Source organism: Pseudonaja textilis, chromosome Z (assembly GCF_049901715.1).
Source record: "Pseudonaja textilis isolate UNSWEBS1 chromosome Z, rPseTex1.2, whole genome shotgun sequence".
NCBI lineage: Eukaryota > Metazoa > Chordata > Lepidosauria > Squamata > Elapidae > Pseudonaja > Pseudonaja textilis.
In genome coordinates, this window is record NC_142008.1 from 98355148 (window position 1) to 98372242 (window position 17095).

Sequence of the window (17095 nt, forward strand, 5' to 3'; positions counted from 1 at the left end):
CATTATTTAAATTGTCATTGTTGAAATAAAGAGGGAAGGTACTTTTTTTTCTTTTTTACACTATTTTCTTTTTTCTTTTCTAATTCTTATATTTTTGTAGTTAGTGTAGTTTTTATTCCTTTTAATTATAAAATTGTTTTAAAAGTAAATGTATTATATTTCTATTATATTTAGTATTAATAAATTTGAAAAAAAGACAAAGCACAAGGCCCATAGCAAATGATGCAAAATCATATAGATTTCAAGGTTTATTTCATTGAGAAATACAAAATCTTTTTGCATATGAATCTTTGCCATTTTAAAAACTCTATTTAGATCTATGAATTGTCACATAGTTCTTTCCTCTGATTTTTTTAAATGAAAAGCAGCTTTGAAAGCTGCAACAGAAAACAGAAGGCAGAATAGGACCTACTGTTGAGTTCTGTATGTTTTCCACAATAGGTAAAACAATAGAATGGGGAAAATGTTTAAACGAATAGATAACTAGAGGGGAATAATTAAGCAACGCTTAAGTTTTCTACCGAAACCTCCAAGACTTATTTTTTTATTTAAAAAACAAAATCAGGAAAAAAAACCCACTATATGTTGGGTCATGTTCATTCCTTAGGAGCCAGTCTACAGTACACAGAGCAAGACAGAGGTACAGAAATACACGACTGCGAGTAGTACAAAAGATCACATCTCTATATTTGAAACTCACTTAATGCAGCATTCATTTTCTTAAAAATGTACAGGAGAGGATTTCTTATTTAGGAAATTATAGATAGCTGCATATTTCTTCAAGAAGTAGAAAAATCAGGACATTCTGCTATCTTAAGATCCACTTAATCTAAAAAATGCCCTATCACTTCATAGCTCAAATTTAATTAGCTGCATGGAAGCTCCTTTCAATAGGATTATGCTTGAAAAATGTATAGTTCAATTGTTCAAATAGTTCTCGGTTCTCTTTAATAGAAAGCTGTTTCTTCTGGGCTTCAGTGCTGTCCAGTGCTTGCAGATAATTCATTTAGACCCTGGGGGGAAAATAAATTATGTATTTAACTATTTTAAAATATCCTATTTATTTACTAAATTTACAGTATACTCTGTTTTGAAATTTGCACCATCAAAGCTGACATCAGCCAGAGCATAGAAAAAGAAGTAGTTCAAGAAGGAAGATGTGGAGAGACCTGGCCTATAGAATTGCCAAGAGTTGGAGATGACTGAATGGATAACATCATCATCCTCAAGTTTGACAAACTTACAAAATTAATCTCAGCCTTTGTGATAACTATGGTAATTTGCACTGGTACTCTTGTGAAAGTTTCTGACTATGCAGTGGCTGGTTGGATTTGCTTATGTAGTTCTAATCTGATTTCAGGTTGACTTGCCATAATTATTAAAACCTGAGAATAGCCTCAATTCTAGCATTATAAAAGAATTCTTCCAAAGCTCAATCCAGGGCATAGGTACACGCATCGTCCTACTGATCTCAATTTAATACAGACAATCCTTGACTGTTATTATGGTCAAAAGTCATTATGATTGTAAAATGGGTAAGTGACACGATTGACCTGATTTTATGACTTTTTTGTGGTGGTTGTTAAGCAACCCACCCTTTGTTAAGGGTGCTGGTTTTTACAAAACCATTCTAAAACTCAGGTCTGCAATATGCTGCAAATGGAAATGAATGTGACTATTTTGCCAAGTGCCTGAAGTGTACTCACATCACTGGGGTTATAGGGGAAGCCTGCCTGTCTGAACTTTGGAACCATATCGTAAGTCTCCTTTCTCAAGTAAGTTTCAATAGATGCTAAATGGATTGTTGTAAGTCAAGGACTATCTGTATTCAAAAAGTTTCAGTTCTTTAGTACCCGAAAACGTTGAAATATATGTTATAGGGTTGTTGAAATTAGTGACAATGAAGTCAAAACTGAACAAAATGTTTACTGTCTAGGATAATAAGCTCTGCTTCTGGACTAGAATTTACTGCTGTGTTAATAATTAAATGCTGGAAGATGTAGCTTAATAATCCCTGGAAGGGCCTTTCGTCTTCCCCACGGGGGAATAGCAGAAACAAATAAACATTACTAAGTAGATGAAGGAATGTTAATTCCAATCTTCTTGCCCTAGTACACACTTTTTAAAATTAATGCATCAGGGACAGAACCTATGAGATCCTCTTTTCTTAAACCTCCAGTCCCCCACAATATGTAGAATGTTAAATTTCCACCACAGATTCCCAGGCAGTCACTCTTGTTACTTGCTCTTCCTTTACCTTAAGAATAAGGACTACTTTTCACTCTAGGGTTACGAGCTTTTGTTGACTGGCTGTTCATCTGTGAGATCACCAGCAAATCTTGCAAGCCGTGTTGCTGAATCGTTGGCTTCTGCAGGCTGAAGTGAATATTATAGTATTTTGCTGGTTTCCTGTCAAAAGTGCTTCTGGTCCCTACGACTTCTCTGGAGAGGTAAGCACTTTCTGTGTAATATCATGGAAAAAGGGGAAAAAAGCATAGGTTATGAGAGATTATATCCAGCAGGATACCAACCTCACTTGTCTTGGATTCAAGCAATTGTCAAAAAGAATGAACTGGCAAGGAGGTAAGTGGGGCTACTATTGCAAGGCCTGTAGAAGCATGTGAGCTCTCTGTTCTTCATGCTTCATCATTCATCTGCTAGGGCAAGAATCAATACATCATACTGTATTATTATTAATAGTCTGTCTACTTCTGTTTCCTTCCTACTATCAGCTAAAAGATTGGCACTGGATATTTCGTGTGCGTCCTCATTCTCAGCACAGTTTAAAAGAAAAAAAGAATACATATCACTGCAAACATAAACAAACAAACAAAAAACCACAAGCCTATGAGCCAAGCTCCTCCTTCTCCCTGCAAACACCGCTGTGATTAGAAAGATTTGGAGCAACTTTTTGAAACCTGCCACAAGTTGTCGTTCTATGGATTTTATCTATCTATTTATTTATTAAATTTATATGCTGTCTGTCACTGAGCAAGTGAGTGAGTGAGTCCATCCCTCCCTCACCCCTCTCTTTTCTTCCCTCCCTCCTGCTACTATCAGAACTATGCAAATTGAAAAGCGATGGAAGCTATCGTCCATTTCAGAACATCTGAATTGCCCAGTTAAGAAAGGCTGCTTCAGAAACAATCTTTTCAGGTAGCAAGCATTATCTTGTGATTTTGTGTGTGGTGACGAAAGCCCCAACAATAAAATAAATTACAAATGGCTGAATCTCAAGACTTTGGCAGAATTTCAGGTTTCTCATCCCCAAATCTCAGGAAATGTCATTTTTGCCTGAAAGCTTGCAAGATTTTAGCATGCTCCCCTAAAATCTTTTTTGATATTTTTGTGTGCCCAAAATCTCATGCAATTCACATGGAGTAAAATCATAAATAGTATAAGCAAAAATTTTGGCTCACACATTCTCCTTCAATCTTCTCCTCCTGTAGACATTCTATATTAGATTTTCAGAAATCAAATGTATCTTTAAACTTCAAAAATCTTAATTGTCTTTTGATTTTAGCTTATTCAGGCAATTCACTAAATAGTGTGCCAGCAATTGGAAAAACTGTGCTTGGCTTTTAAAAATAATGTAACATTTATTTTTCTGATAAAGAACAGGGAACCTGCAAATCTAGACCTCAATATGCTTTATATTTTATCTGAGCGATCCTTAATAAGGAATTAATTAATGGTCATATTAAGAGACCAAAACTCTATTGCTCAACTGATAACTATTTCTAGGGCCTTGAGACCAGGGAAAGTAAAGTTTGTTCTCTTGGAAGACTTCTGCAGACAAAAAACTCACAGTATGAATTCATCTTATGCCATATCCTTTCTTGTGGATTAGAAGAGGTAATACTGTTGAACAATTTAACATATCTTGATGATAGTTACAATTTGATCATAAGTATTATTCCCAAAGCCCAAGAAAAAGCTTCTATTTCAGGATTAGCATGCATACAAATGGTGAAATCAACCCCTCCCCCCCGTTTTTTTACAGATCCAAAATTGATTAATACAATAGCCAAGAAAATGGCTCTCACTTGCTCGATTGGTGGGGTGTTGAGACTGGACTTGACAGAGATGTTGTAATTGCTTCTCAGATGATGTAAATTGTTTGCTGAAAAATTCTGAAATAAAGAAAGATGTTTTTTCCCTGCCATTCTCAGAAAATTTCTTTCTCATTGCCTTGACTGCTGACTGTGATGAAATTGCTTTTCTTCCAACATATTGGAAAGACAATTCACCAAATGGGTGGAAATTTTTAACAGTTGGAGTTTCACAGGCACCTTTGTTTTTCGCAGTTTTGCTCCTCAGATGATGTTTGATCATTGCTGGAAAATGTTTGTCAGGATGGCATGAGTTTTGTTTACTGCATGCTTTTGTAGATCCATTTGATGGTTGATGCTGGTAAGAAAGAGAAAGATGCTCAGGGATACATTTGCTTCATAATCTCATTCATTACCCAGCTGTTAAAGAGATCCAGAGAATGTGTTAAATAAGTATAGGCAACTTCATTTCAGAATGGAGCTACGCTTTTGGGGAGGTGGGTTCTCCAAAATATTTGGACATAACATCACAGTAAAGCAAAGGCACAACATCACAGAATCAGCCCCAAATTTTTGGCACTTCCTTCATCCCTTGGGATGCATGTTGGATTTAAATATAATATGTCAAATGGAATGAAGCATTGGTACATTATGTTATTATTATTTCTCAGATCTAATCTTATGTCCCTCAACTTTGGTGGCACAATCATGGATGGAGAGATGCAAAACAACTGCATGCCATCCTTTTTTTGAAAGTAACATGTGGTCCATAAGTTGCCCATTTTTATCTTAAACATATAATATCTAAACATATATAAAGATATAAGCTTTTATCCCACTGATTAAATCAAATTAACCTTACCATTCTACTAAATATTAGTATTCATTCATTCCAGTAGGTTAGAATTAACAAAAAACGGACAGCCTAGAACCAAAGTGAAATGTGTATAGTCCTCTTATCTTTGATTTGATAAAGCAACTTTTATTGCTTTCACAACATGAAGCCAAGACAAGAAAAAGCGAACAATTTTTGGTTTAAAAGCTTGCTCTGTGTTTGTTGCATGGTGTGGTATTGTGATCTCAGAAACAGTGCAGCAATAATGCTGCAAAGCCTGTGGCTTTGTTACTTGCCTTTGTTCTAATGCTCATATTAGTTGCAGAATGGTGAATATTAGTGGTATTCCTCAGTTCTGGCCTGGAATTAGATTGTTCTGGAATGCTGGATGAATTCCGACAGGTCAAATCAGGCACAGAGCTGTAGGGCCTCACTGGATGCTTTGCAGAATAATCTGGGTTATCTGTTTCAGCGCTGTTATGTAGGGAAATATTTGAAGATTCACAGAACACTTCTTTCTTGGGCTCTTGTTCATCCAAAAAATGTTCAAGCAGGAGAACAGTCCCCAGTCCTGATTCTGAACAAATCTGAGTCTGTGTAAGAAAGGAAAAAGAAGCTCCAAATAATATTAAACTATGATAACAATGGTTAGATTGAAGTTCATTGACATCAACAATATGCACAATGTATACATTAAAATTACATCAAAAACATTAAAAAATGACTTTAAGTGCTGAATAAATTGCAAAGGTGCAATGGTTATACTTTATTCTCATTATTGTAAAAAACAAACAAGCTTGAAGATTAATTTTTTTAAAGCTTGGTATAAAACTTAAATTGGATCTGGAAGCTGGAAAATCTTTTTTTAGATGTTTGTCACATAAATTTAAGCAATTTCTTCATTGCTGAAAAAAATCTACCTTGAATTCCAAGGAAGATATACTCACCAGATCAGTATAAGAATCAAAGGTTAAGGACAACCCTAATTTTATATGTTGAAGCTTCACTCTGCCTCAGGGGTGTCAAACTTGATTTCATTGAGGGCCACATCAGGGTTGTGTTTGACTTCGGGAGGCCGGGTGGGCATAGCCAGCTCAACATTATTCATGTTGGGAGTGCCTGTGGCGGCCCGACTGCTCTGCCAGTGGAAACAGGTTTCTGCCACCCTTTGCCAGCAAAAACAGACCTTGGGAGGGCTGCCCGAGGCCCTCACATGCTCTGTTTTTGGCTGTGACAGCCTCCTGCAACTCTCTGCCAGGGAAAACGGAGCTCAGGAAGGCCACCCACGGCCCTCCTGAGCTCTGTTTTCGCTGGCAGAAGCACTGCAGGCCAGTCCTTTGCTGTTTCCAGGGCAGCCCCATGGGCCAGTTTCAAGCACCCCGCAGACCGGATCCAGACTGGCCTTGAGTTTGACACCCCTGCTCTAGCGAATCTGGTCAATGGTACAGATAGAGCTCAAGCACATCCAGAGTGCCACTTTTGCTCATTCCTGCAGGATAAAAACCAAGAGATCTTCAGGAGATTTGTCCGTCTGTCTGTCTCCCTCTCTCATCTCCTTTCCAATATCTCAAGCTACTTCCCAAGCAGCTTTCCTACACAGCTTTCCCTTCTTATTAAAATATCTCAGAGAATCACATTGTTTCTGATTATCATAACCTTTTAGACATATAATGAAGTTCAGCCCTATTATGAATTGGCTAGATTGTATTCAAACGAAAGAGGTCAAGTAGAGAATAGGTTAAAATAGAATAAGCATACTCAAAATCCCTAACATACCGCAGATTGAACATTTACCACATCTAACTTTAATGCTATTATTATTTTATTAATGCTATTATAATTTATTATTTATTTTATGTCCAGAAGGCACTATAAAAGTTTAAGGTGTGATAACCATGGAAATCATATACTTTTTGATTACGTATTGTATAATTTATGTTCAAAACCAGAAGTCTTCCTCAAAATCTATGTTCTTATGAAACTCTTCTGCAAGCCCATAGGGTGATCTTTTAGTCCTCATACCATGGCCTCATCTCTTGCCCCTGGGATATAGCTCAGTATTTTTAACAATACCACTTATCTTCTAATATGTGATATCTCATCTGGAATCATTCCCCTAGCATCAATGTATGCCAAAGAAATTAAGGTTCTCATACCCAGCTACTTTTGGGGGATAAAAAGATAAAAATAAATTAGAATAACTCAGTAATCCATATTTTCCAGTGCTGATTGCTTGCATTTTACTGGGTAAATTTAAAAGGTGCTTTGCTCTGATTTTCCAATTGAATTCTTAATCATTAAACCTGCTTATTTTGTTTATTTCCTGCAAGATTGGCTTATCTCCTAAGCAGAACAAAGGCTGATACCACTAATCATACACCTTGATATTCTATCATGAAACAGCTATTTTGAGCATTCTTAACTTGAAATAAATTATAGTGGCTTGTTTAAAAAAAAAGATGATTTGCATTCCAACAGTTGTTGCTGAACCACTTTGTAGCTCGTGATTGTAACATATCTGTCTATCTCGTAAAATATTGCTAAAGGAAGGAAGAGTTTATATGGATAAGTTGCATGTATTTTTGCTTTGTTTTATTTTGCAGGCAGGTAGGAAAGCAATAAAATAGTATGTGTATTTAAATGCAATATTGTATTTTACATCTGGGAGTTGGGAGTTATATAACTGAAAAAGTACAAGCACCAAAATTGATTTACTGCTTTGTTGAACTTTGATGTATGTATTGGTATTATATCCTTTTGATGCTAAACATCATTCATTTGAAAATGTAAAAAAGCTATGTTGTATCTTGATGATCTATCAGTGAACTACATATAAGTCCTAGCTGGTGTGATAGGGCAACACTTTTACAAAGTAGTCTCTAATTTGAAAATCCTAGTTTCCACAAAGTAGCATATAAACCCAATGGCAAAATGTTCAAAATAATATCTGATAAATGTCCTTTTATATAGAGATGCTGTATGTTGAGTGCCATGACTTTTCTCCATTTTGCCAAAATACACAGTACCAGATAAAAAACATAACAATCCAAAGTTATGACTGATGGCAGAGATCCCTATTTCTAGACAATACTGGTGAGAGTCATAATGCATGGCTAATTGTAACTTTGGAGAAGTAAATATAAAGAACAGAAATGAAATATGAAACAAATACACTACATTTTGCAATATTAAAAGAAAGGGGGAGGATGTGTTAAAGATGAGAATGAATTAAGTATGATATTTTGGAGTGAAATTAATGCATACATGCATAGAGGAGTAAATAAAAGGTTAATCATCAATGTGTCTGTAGGTATTATCTAATGTCATTTAGATTCCTGTGGATGCATATGAAAATAAGAACTCATATACTAATGAGAATTGCATGCTATTCCAGTGAATGTTCCTAATTAAGAACCTGCATGCAGTAAGGCAAACCAAGTATGGGGACAACTACCTCCACTCTTACAACCTAAGGCAATACCAATCAGTAGAAAGAAGCATCTTATACATATTCATCTCCTATGTTACCAGTGCCAAATATGAGCACTTACAATAGAACAAAAATGAATATCAATTGTCATGGAAATGAGATGTTCGAAGAACGCTGCTAAAGCAAACAGAAGAGATAAAATCAGAAATGAGATCATGAGAGAAAGAACTGGCATAGAACCAATCTTAAACTACAACAAAAACAGCAAATAAAGTGGTTTGTTCACTTGGAGAGGATTTCCTGGGATTCCATACCATACCCAGGCATATACAAAAGAGGAGGTCAAAGAACATGAGGCAGACCAGAAGAATATAAAGAAACATCAAAGACATTATAATAGCATCAAATTACAATGGTTGAGGTCACCAGAACAGCAAGAACGAGAACTTTGTATTTCCCTCACCATCCAAAGTGGTAAAAGAGGAAGTAAAGAATAAGAAATATGATCCTAGCAAAACCCCCAAGTTATGCTTGTCTTCAGCTGAAATTGGGGGAGCAGATACAGATACAGATCAGAGTTGGAAGGAACCTTGTAGATCATCTACTCCAATCCAAGCCCAAGCGGGAGACCCTACACCATTTTTGACAAATGGCAGTCCAATCTCTTCTTGAAAGTCTCAAGTGATGGCGCTCCCACAACTTCCGAGGGCAAGCTGTTCCATTGGTTGATTGTTCTCACTGTTAGAAAGTTTCTCCTTATTTCCAGGTTAAATCTCTCCTTGTTCAGTTTCCATCCATTATTCCTTGTATAACCTATAGGCGCTTTAGAAAATAGCTTGACCCCTTTCTCTCTGTGGCAGCCCCTTAAATATTGGAAGACTGCTATCATGTCTCCCCTGGTCCTTCTCTTTACTAGACTAGCCAAGCCCAATGTTAGCCTGTGCTCCATTCAAAATCCAAGAAAGAAATACTTAAGACTCCATAGATTAGAGGAAAGATATCTTTTACTGAAATTCGAAGTGGAAGCTACAGGTAGAATTCTGAATCTAAGGATTTAGGCGCGCAGATCACATATACAAAGGGATGGAATTGTCCCCACCCCCAAAGTTCAAAAGATTCTTCCAATTAAAAGTTCTGAATATGATCATGTGGGCATCTTCGGGTGGTGATGAGGCCTCTGTCCACTGACCTTGACATATATTGATAAAACTTGGCAGCTGCGCAAAGGAAAGAAGGCTAAGCAAGGAAACTTAAGAGCAGGAATTTATACTCCTCCCGACTCCTCATTTATACAACACAAGAATGTAACACCTCCAGCTCTCTTCCCAGACGCAACCCCTCCTCCCCCCAATTACTCATGACAGCCGAAAGATGCAAAGCAGTAGAAAAGTAGAAAAGATCTTGAAGGCTAACACCCAGTTCCTGTAACCATTCTTCGTATGTTTTAGTCTCCAGTCCTCTAACCATCCTGGTTGCTCTTCTCTGTACTTTTTCTAGAGTCTCAACATCTTTTTTATAATGTGATAAACAAAACTGGATGCAGTACTCTCGGTGTGGTCTTACTAAGGCTTTATAGAGTGATATTAGTACCTTCCTAGATTTTGATTGTATCCCTCTGTTAATACAACTTAGGATTGTATTAGCTGTTTTGGCTGCTGCTGCACACTGCTGGCTCATATTTAGCTGGTTGTCCACTAAGACTCCAAGATCCCTCTCATAGTTACTGCTATTGAGCTTAAGTGTGCTTTCTATAATATGTACAAAATGTGACAGGGCCATTCAGGGATGCCAAAATGAAGGAGAATAGTTTTAAAAGTATCTGCTATACTTCAAAATGCAGTATGTAGTTTAAAAGTAAGCATTTATCTTAACAATTATTTTATGGAGTACCACAAAAGCTGTGTGGAGAAATGCTAATTGGAAGGAGGGGAAAAAACAGATGGAATAACTATCAGCTCAAAGAGATCTTGGATGAGAGGAAAACAGATAACATTAAAAAGATTGCTGCAAAAAGAGGAAGGTGATAAAATAGATTTTACAAAGTTTATAGATAGAATAAAACTATTTTTAAATCTTTAATATACAATTGTAGATTGACAACCCTAAATTTGAAAATTACTGTTATCAAACTCCAAGATAATTTTGTTTCCCAGAGAAAAGTGAATGGTTGCAAATAATAAATAAATTCAAAAAAATTAGAGCCAGCAGATGAATCTGTATATTTTGGTAGAATGTTTGGCAAAATAGATGGAGAATTTCTAAGATGTAAAAATACTTATGGCATGTAGCAAAAATGAGTGCTGAAACAGACAAAATATCTTTGTACTGTATAAAATGTAATTATAATAAAGTACTCTGTGTGATAAAACAAGCGGAAATAATTTATATAATGATTAGATTATGAATGTATGTGGATTGAATATAAAAATGAATTACCAGAATGAAAGGAAAAACACTGAGGTAGTTTAACCAAATAAGACAAGAAAATAAGTCACAAAACAAATATATGAAGGAAAAGTGAATGGGTCAAGAGAAAGGGGAATATTGATCAGGCAGAACTGATGAAATCCTGAAAATATAGGTGAAACGTTTTATAGGGTGGTATATAAATCAGTATATAGTGGAACAGAAGACTGTTGCAATCATAGAAAGTTATGGAGAAATACAATGAAAGGTAATGGTATAAACTAGATTGACCTCCTCTTATCTCTGTTTCTTTTAATTAATATTTCTTACCTCTTTTCTGCACTTTGTATAATACTGCTTACTCTGTAATATGATGAATATGTAAGTGTTGTGACTCGGAGGTTTGAACCTCCTCTGTCAGAAGACATAGGCTCAAGTGATGAGAAGATCTGGCATTAAGATTTGAGCCTACCTTGCTGAGTGACATAAATGGGAGTCAGGAGGAAGAGGAGGACTTGGCTCTAAGATTTGAGCCTGTTTTGTTGGAAGTTTCAGAGTCGTCTTCCTCTCCAGAAACTTCCTCCCTGATTGTGCCTCAGGTGTCGGCAGATAATCAGGAGAGTATGCCGGAGTCATTAGCTGAAGATCAAGGTGAGAAATGCTGGTCTGATGCAAGGTTAAGACGCAGGCAGAAACCTGACATACAACGTAAAAAGAAAAGAGACTGACACACCCCTCAGGGAATATAAGGAGGCGTGAATCCCTGTTCGGGTCAAATTGTCTTTTGGAGCTAGCAGTTCGGATGAATTATTCTGTGTGACGGTCACTTCTGATTTATTGCCTTGCTCGTTATCGGACTTGGTAGGCAGCTTCTGGGAAAACTGCCAAGGACGAATTCAGCCAAGGGAAGTTAACTCTGTCGCTTCTGCTTCTGTCTGTTTGAGTATTTCCCTTTGGAAATTTGGACTCTCACCTTCTGGTTACAGGTGAGACAGAACATTTTTGACCCGAACCTTGACACCATCTTCTGACCAAGATGGATAACCAACAGCAGGAGCAGCAGATTAACCAACTTCTGCATGATAACCAGGTTTTGCAGCAACAAGTCACCCAACTGGTTAACCAACTTATGTTGCTGCAAGCTCCTGCTACACCTCCTCCCCCTCCACGTAAGAAATGCCCAGTAGCTGTGCCGGATAAATTCTCTGGACAGCCTGAAATGTTCCCGGCTTTTATGAGGCAATGTCAATTATTTATGTCTCTGCGGCCAGAAGATTTTCCTGATGACCGGGCTCGGGTGGGGTTTGTTATCAGTCTTTTGTTGGGTTCGGGCCACTCCTGTATTGGTGCAAAATAGTCCTTTACTAATGGACTATCAGGGCTTTTGGCACCATCTACGCTTGATGTATGAGGATCCCATAAAAGCTCAGACAGCAGCCAGACGCTTAAAGGAACTTCGCCAGGGAAACGCCCCTTGCAGGAGTTTATTTCAGAGTTTCGACTGCTCTGCTTGGACTCTGCCTGGAATGAGGCTGCTCAAATGGATGCCTTCCAAGATGGTTTGTCGGAGGACATACAAAACGAGTTGGTGCACGTGGAGCTGGCCCTGACCCTTGATGCTCTGGTGGTGCAATGTTTGCGTACTGACGCCCGGCTTCAATGGCGCAAGACTAGACGTCCAGTTCCGGAGCAACCATCCACCTCAAGGCCACAGCATCCTGTACAACCAGCACCCCAGGTCTTCCACAGTGCCATGGCCAGGGCCGAGAAGCCGATGGAGTTGGGTGTGGTCTGACCTTGTTTGACGGCCCAAGAACGTACCCGGAAACTTCAAGGAGACTTATGCCTGTATTGTGGGGGGCCTGGACATTTTGTGAATTCATGTCCTGGTAAACGATGGGGGGCACGCAAGCCAGTGCCCGAATCAAACCTTGTACAGTCGGAGAAAAGGGGCAGGCCCGGCCTCGGGGAAACCCTAGATCGGGCACATATTAGTCAACCACTCAAAGTGGCGGAGGTGAACTCTGGTCCCCCTCGACATTTACTTTTAGACACGAGGGTTTTCTTGCAGTCCCAGTCGGGGGGGATTCCTGCAGTTGCGTTGGTGGATTTGGGGGCTACTACCAGTTTCATGGACCAGGCCTTTGCAACTCATTTTGACGTCCCTTTGGTTGTGGTGGAGCCTCCAATCAAGGTGGAAATGATTGATGGGCGGGAGCTTCAGGCTGGGCCCATTCGTTTCGCCACCCAGCTGTTGCGCCTGGCTATTGGGGACCATGAGGAGGCAATTAGGTTTTACATCACTGCGGACCTCCATCTCCCTTTGGTTCTTGGTATGGCCTGGCTATGGTTACACGATCCTCTGGTGGCTTGGGCGCATAACACCATTTCGTTCCCAAGCCTCCAGTGTGTGGACCATCTAAGACATACCTGTGCTGGCCAGGACATCGCCACCCCCGCTGTCTCTGTACCTCCTGAACTATCTGACTTCTCTGATGTTTTTAGCAAGAAGGAGGCAGATCGACCCTATGGACCTTCTGTCCCGTGGACCTTCTGCCCAGTGCTCCACTACCCAAAGGTCGCCTGTATTCTATGTCTGAACCCGAATTGGCCGCTCTTTGTGAGTTTTTGGAAAAGAACTTGGCCCGGGGGTTTATCCGGCCGTTGTCATTTCCTCTTTCCGCTCCTGTCCTTTTCGTTAAAAAGAAGGCAGGAGATTTGTGTTTGTGTTGTGACTACCACCGGTTGAATGCCATTACGGTGAGGAATAGTTATCCCTTATCGCTCAATCCAGAATTAATGGAGTGATTGCGGGAGGCCACTATTTTCACTAAGTTAGATCTTCGAGGAGCCTACAACCTGGTGCGAATGCACAAGGGGGATGAATGGAAGACAGCGTTTGGTACTGGTTATGGCCACTTTGAATATACCATAATGCCATTTGGGTTGACCAATGCCCCTGCAGTTTTCCAGCATTTGATGAACGATATATTACGGGACATGCTTGATCAGTTTGTGGTGGTGTACCTGGCAACATTTTGATTTATTCGAGGTCCAGGGACAGCCACCTTCACCAAGTTTGCCAGGTATTACAACGTCTTCAGGATCATAAACTCTATGCAAAGCTGGAGAAATGCCTCTTTTTCCAGACTTCCATAGAGTTCTTGGGGCATATCATCTCTCCCGAAGGCATTGCCATGGACCCGCGGAAAGTAGAGGCTTTGTGTAATTGGGAACCCCCTCGTCGAGTGAAAGACGTGCAACGTCTCTTGGGGTTCGCAAATTATTACAGGTCCTTCATCCCGGGTTTTGCCAAGCTGACGGATCCCATCACCCAGCTCCTTCACAAGAAGGTCCAGTTCCAGTGGGGGCCCCCACAGCAACAGGCCTTTGAAGCCATCAAGAAGGCCTTCGTTGCAGAACCGATCTTGAGGCATCCTGATCCCCATCGTACATTTGTGGTAGAGACGGATGCATCCAACATGGCTATTGGGGCGGTGTTGTTACAAGCTCCTGCAGATGGCGCACCTCTTTTTCCATGCGCATACTATTCACAGAAACTTACTACCTCTGAGCGCAACTATACAATCTGGGAAAAAGAGTTGCTGGCCATCAAGGCTGCGTTTGAGACCTGGCGACATCACCTTGAGGGAGCTCAGCACAAGGTGGAGGTTCGGACAGATCATCGTAATCTGGAACACTTGACCACTGCTAGGAAGTTGAACCAACGACAGATCCGGTGGCCGTTGTTCTTTGCTAGGTTCAACTTTTCGGTCACTTACATTCCCATTGGTCAAAATCGGAGAGTGGATGCCCTATCCCGTAAACCTGAGTATCTTTGTCCTGAGGACCCTCTTCTTCCACGTACGGTGCTGCCACCGGAATCTTTGGCCGTTATCCAGGAACTGGTGGATTTGAGGGCTCGGGTACGAGAGGCGCAGCGCTTAGACGCTTGGTCGCAACAGAGAATGGGGGAAATTGGACCTGACTCCCCATGGACTCTGGAGGAGGGCTTACTACAACATCGGGGCCAATTGTATGTGCCGACCAGGACACTTAGAGCCCTCATCATGACTCAATGTCATGACAACCCAGCTGCTGGCCATTTTGGCTTCTTTAAAACCCAAATCTTCATCTGGTTACACAGACTTTTTGGTGGCCTCGAGTCCGGCATGACGTCTTTGCCTACATCGCCTCTTGTGTACCGTGCCAGCAAGCGAAAGCCGTGTCGGGTGTACCTCCTGGTCTCCTTCAACCACTGTTGACTCTGGACCAACCATGGGGGGCAATCTCCATGGACTTTTTAACACACTTGCCCTCTTCGTTGGGTTATATGACAGTACTTCTGGTGGTTGATATGCTAACCAAGATGGCCCACTTTATCCCCTGTCAGAAGTTACCATCGGCTCGTACTACCACTCAGTTATTCCTGCAACATGAATTCCGTTTGCATGGCCTACCGGATAGGGTAGTTTTGGATCACAGTATCCAGTTTACCGCTCAATTCTGGAAGAGTCTCATGACTGCACTACGGGTGCAGGTATGTTTGGTGTCGGCACACCATCCGGAAACTGATGGCGGGACTGAGAAAGTAATTGGCATCCTCGCCCAATATCTAAGATGTTTTGTCAACCATCGACAGAACGATTGGGTGACCTACCTCCCTTTGGCGGAGTTTGCCTTTAACAATTCCCAGCACACCTCCACTCACATGATGCCTTTTTATGCAAATATGGGCTACCATCCGAGGTTTTTCCCACTGTTGTTCTTGGATTCCCCGGTTCCAGAAACACGAGACTTTTTATCTGAACTACATTCGGTGCACCAATTGATTTCACAACAATTGGAAAGAGCTAAGGTGGACTACAAAAGATTCATGGATCGTTCACGTTGGGCGATGCCTCCGCTGGCTGTGGGAGAAAGGTTGTGGTTGTCTACGAAGCATTTCCGGGTTGATGTCCAATTAAAAAGTTGGACCATCGTTTCATCGGTCCCTTCCCTATCGAGGCGGTCATCAATCCCGTTGCATATCAGCTCACCCTACCACGCTCCATGCGCATTCATCCTCTCTTCCACTGTTCCCTTCTGGTTCCTGATGCCCCATCATGTACTCTTCGTTCTCCTGCTGGTACAATTTCTCCATCTGTACCCAGCGATGATGCCAATGCTGACAACACAGTGGACAGCATTCGGGATTCTCGCTGGCTGAAAGGACGATTTCAGTACTTCATCGAGAGGCTAGAGGATGGATCAGAGGTTCTTTCCTGGGTGGATGCTTCCACAGTTCATGCCCCGGACCTTATCCAGAGATTCCATGAACGGTTTCCATTAAAACTGCATCCGGATCGTCAGACTCGGGGGAAGGGCCCTGCGGTGAGGGATAGTGTTGTGACTCGGAGGTTTGAACCTGCTCTGCCAGAAGACATAGGCTCGAGTGATGAGGAAGATCTGGCATTAAGATTTGAGCCTACCTTGTTGCGTGACATAAATGGGAGTCAGGAGGAAGAGGAGGACTTGGCTCTAAGATTTGAGCCTGTTTTGTTGGAAGTTTCGGAGTCGTCTTCCTCTCCAGAAACTTCCTCCCTGATTGTGCCTCAGGTGTCAGCAGATAATCAGGAGAGTATGCCGGAGTCATTAGCTGAAGATCAAGGTGAGAAATGCTGGTCTGATGCAAGGCTAAGACGCAGGCAAAAACGTGACATACAACGTAAAAAGAAAAGAGACTGACACGCCCCTCAGGGAATATAAGGAGGCGTGTTAGCTCTGAATCCCTGTTCGGGTCAAATTGTCTTTTGGAGCTAGCAGTTCGGATGAATTATTCTGTGTGACGGTCGCTTCTGATTTATTGCCTTGCTCGTTATCGGACTTGGTAGGCAGCTTCTGGGAAAACTGCCAAGGAGAATTCAGCCAAGGGAAGTTAACTCTGTCGCTTCTGCTTCTGTCTGTTTGAGTATTTCCCTTTGGAAATTTGGACTCTCACCTTGTGGTTACAGGTGAGACAGAACATGTAAGTATGAAAAATATGTTTCTAACTGAGGGCCATTTTACAAAATTTGATAAAGTATAAAAATTAGGGCATGTCAAATTTTTCAACTTTCAATTTCCAAACATTAAGGGGGCTCAAAAGTTGTGACATGTCTGGAGAATGTGAAATTTATATAAACTGTGAGTAATGACTATGAAAAGATAGCACAAAAGATTTGTAATCAACTGACACATTGTATGTATATAAAATGGAAGATGGTTTTATGTTTTTATGTATTGTTTGTATATGTTTGTCTTAAAAAATAAAAAAATTTTTTTTAAAGTTGTGACATGTCTTAGGGATTGTAAAGATTTTGGTTACTTTAATATAATTTAGATGTGCTTGGT

At 40.3% G+C, this 17095-nt stretch overlaps 1 protein-coding gene across 2 annotated transcripts in view; it reads right to left on the bottom strand.

Moving 5' to 3' along the window:
- Positions 1–281: 281 nt before the first annotated feature.
- TTLL6 (tubulin tyrosine ligase like 6) overlaps positions 282–17095 on the bottom strand; it is a 55474-nt gene continuing 38660 nt past the window's right edge. For both annotated transcript variants that reach the window (XM_087918230.1, XM_087918231.1), the window contains 4 exons: positions 5184–5480; positions 4047–4410; positions 2258–2461; positions 282–1013 (listed from right to left, as the gene is read on the bottom strand). In XM_087918230.1, the coding sequence (XP_087774356.1) occupies positions 2259–2461; positions 4047–4410; positions 5184–5480 (864 nt within the window). In that variant the 3' untranslated portion in view covers positions 282–1013; position 2258. The remainder of the gene's footprint in view (positions 1014–2257; positions 2462–4046; positions 4411–5183; positions 5481–17095) is intronic.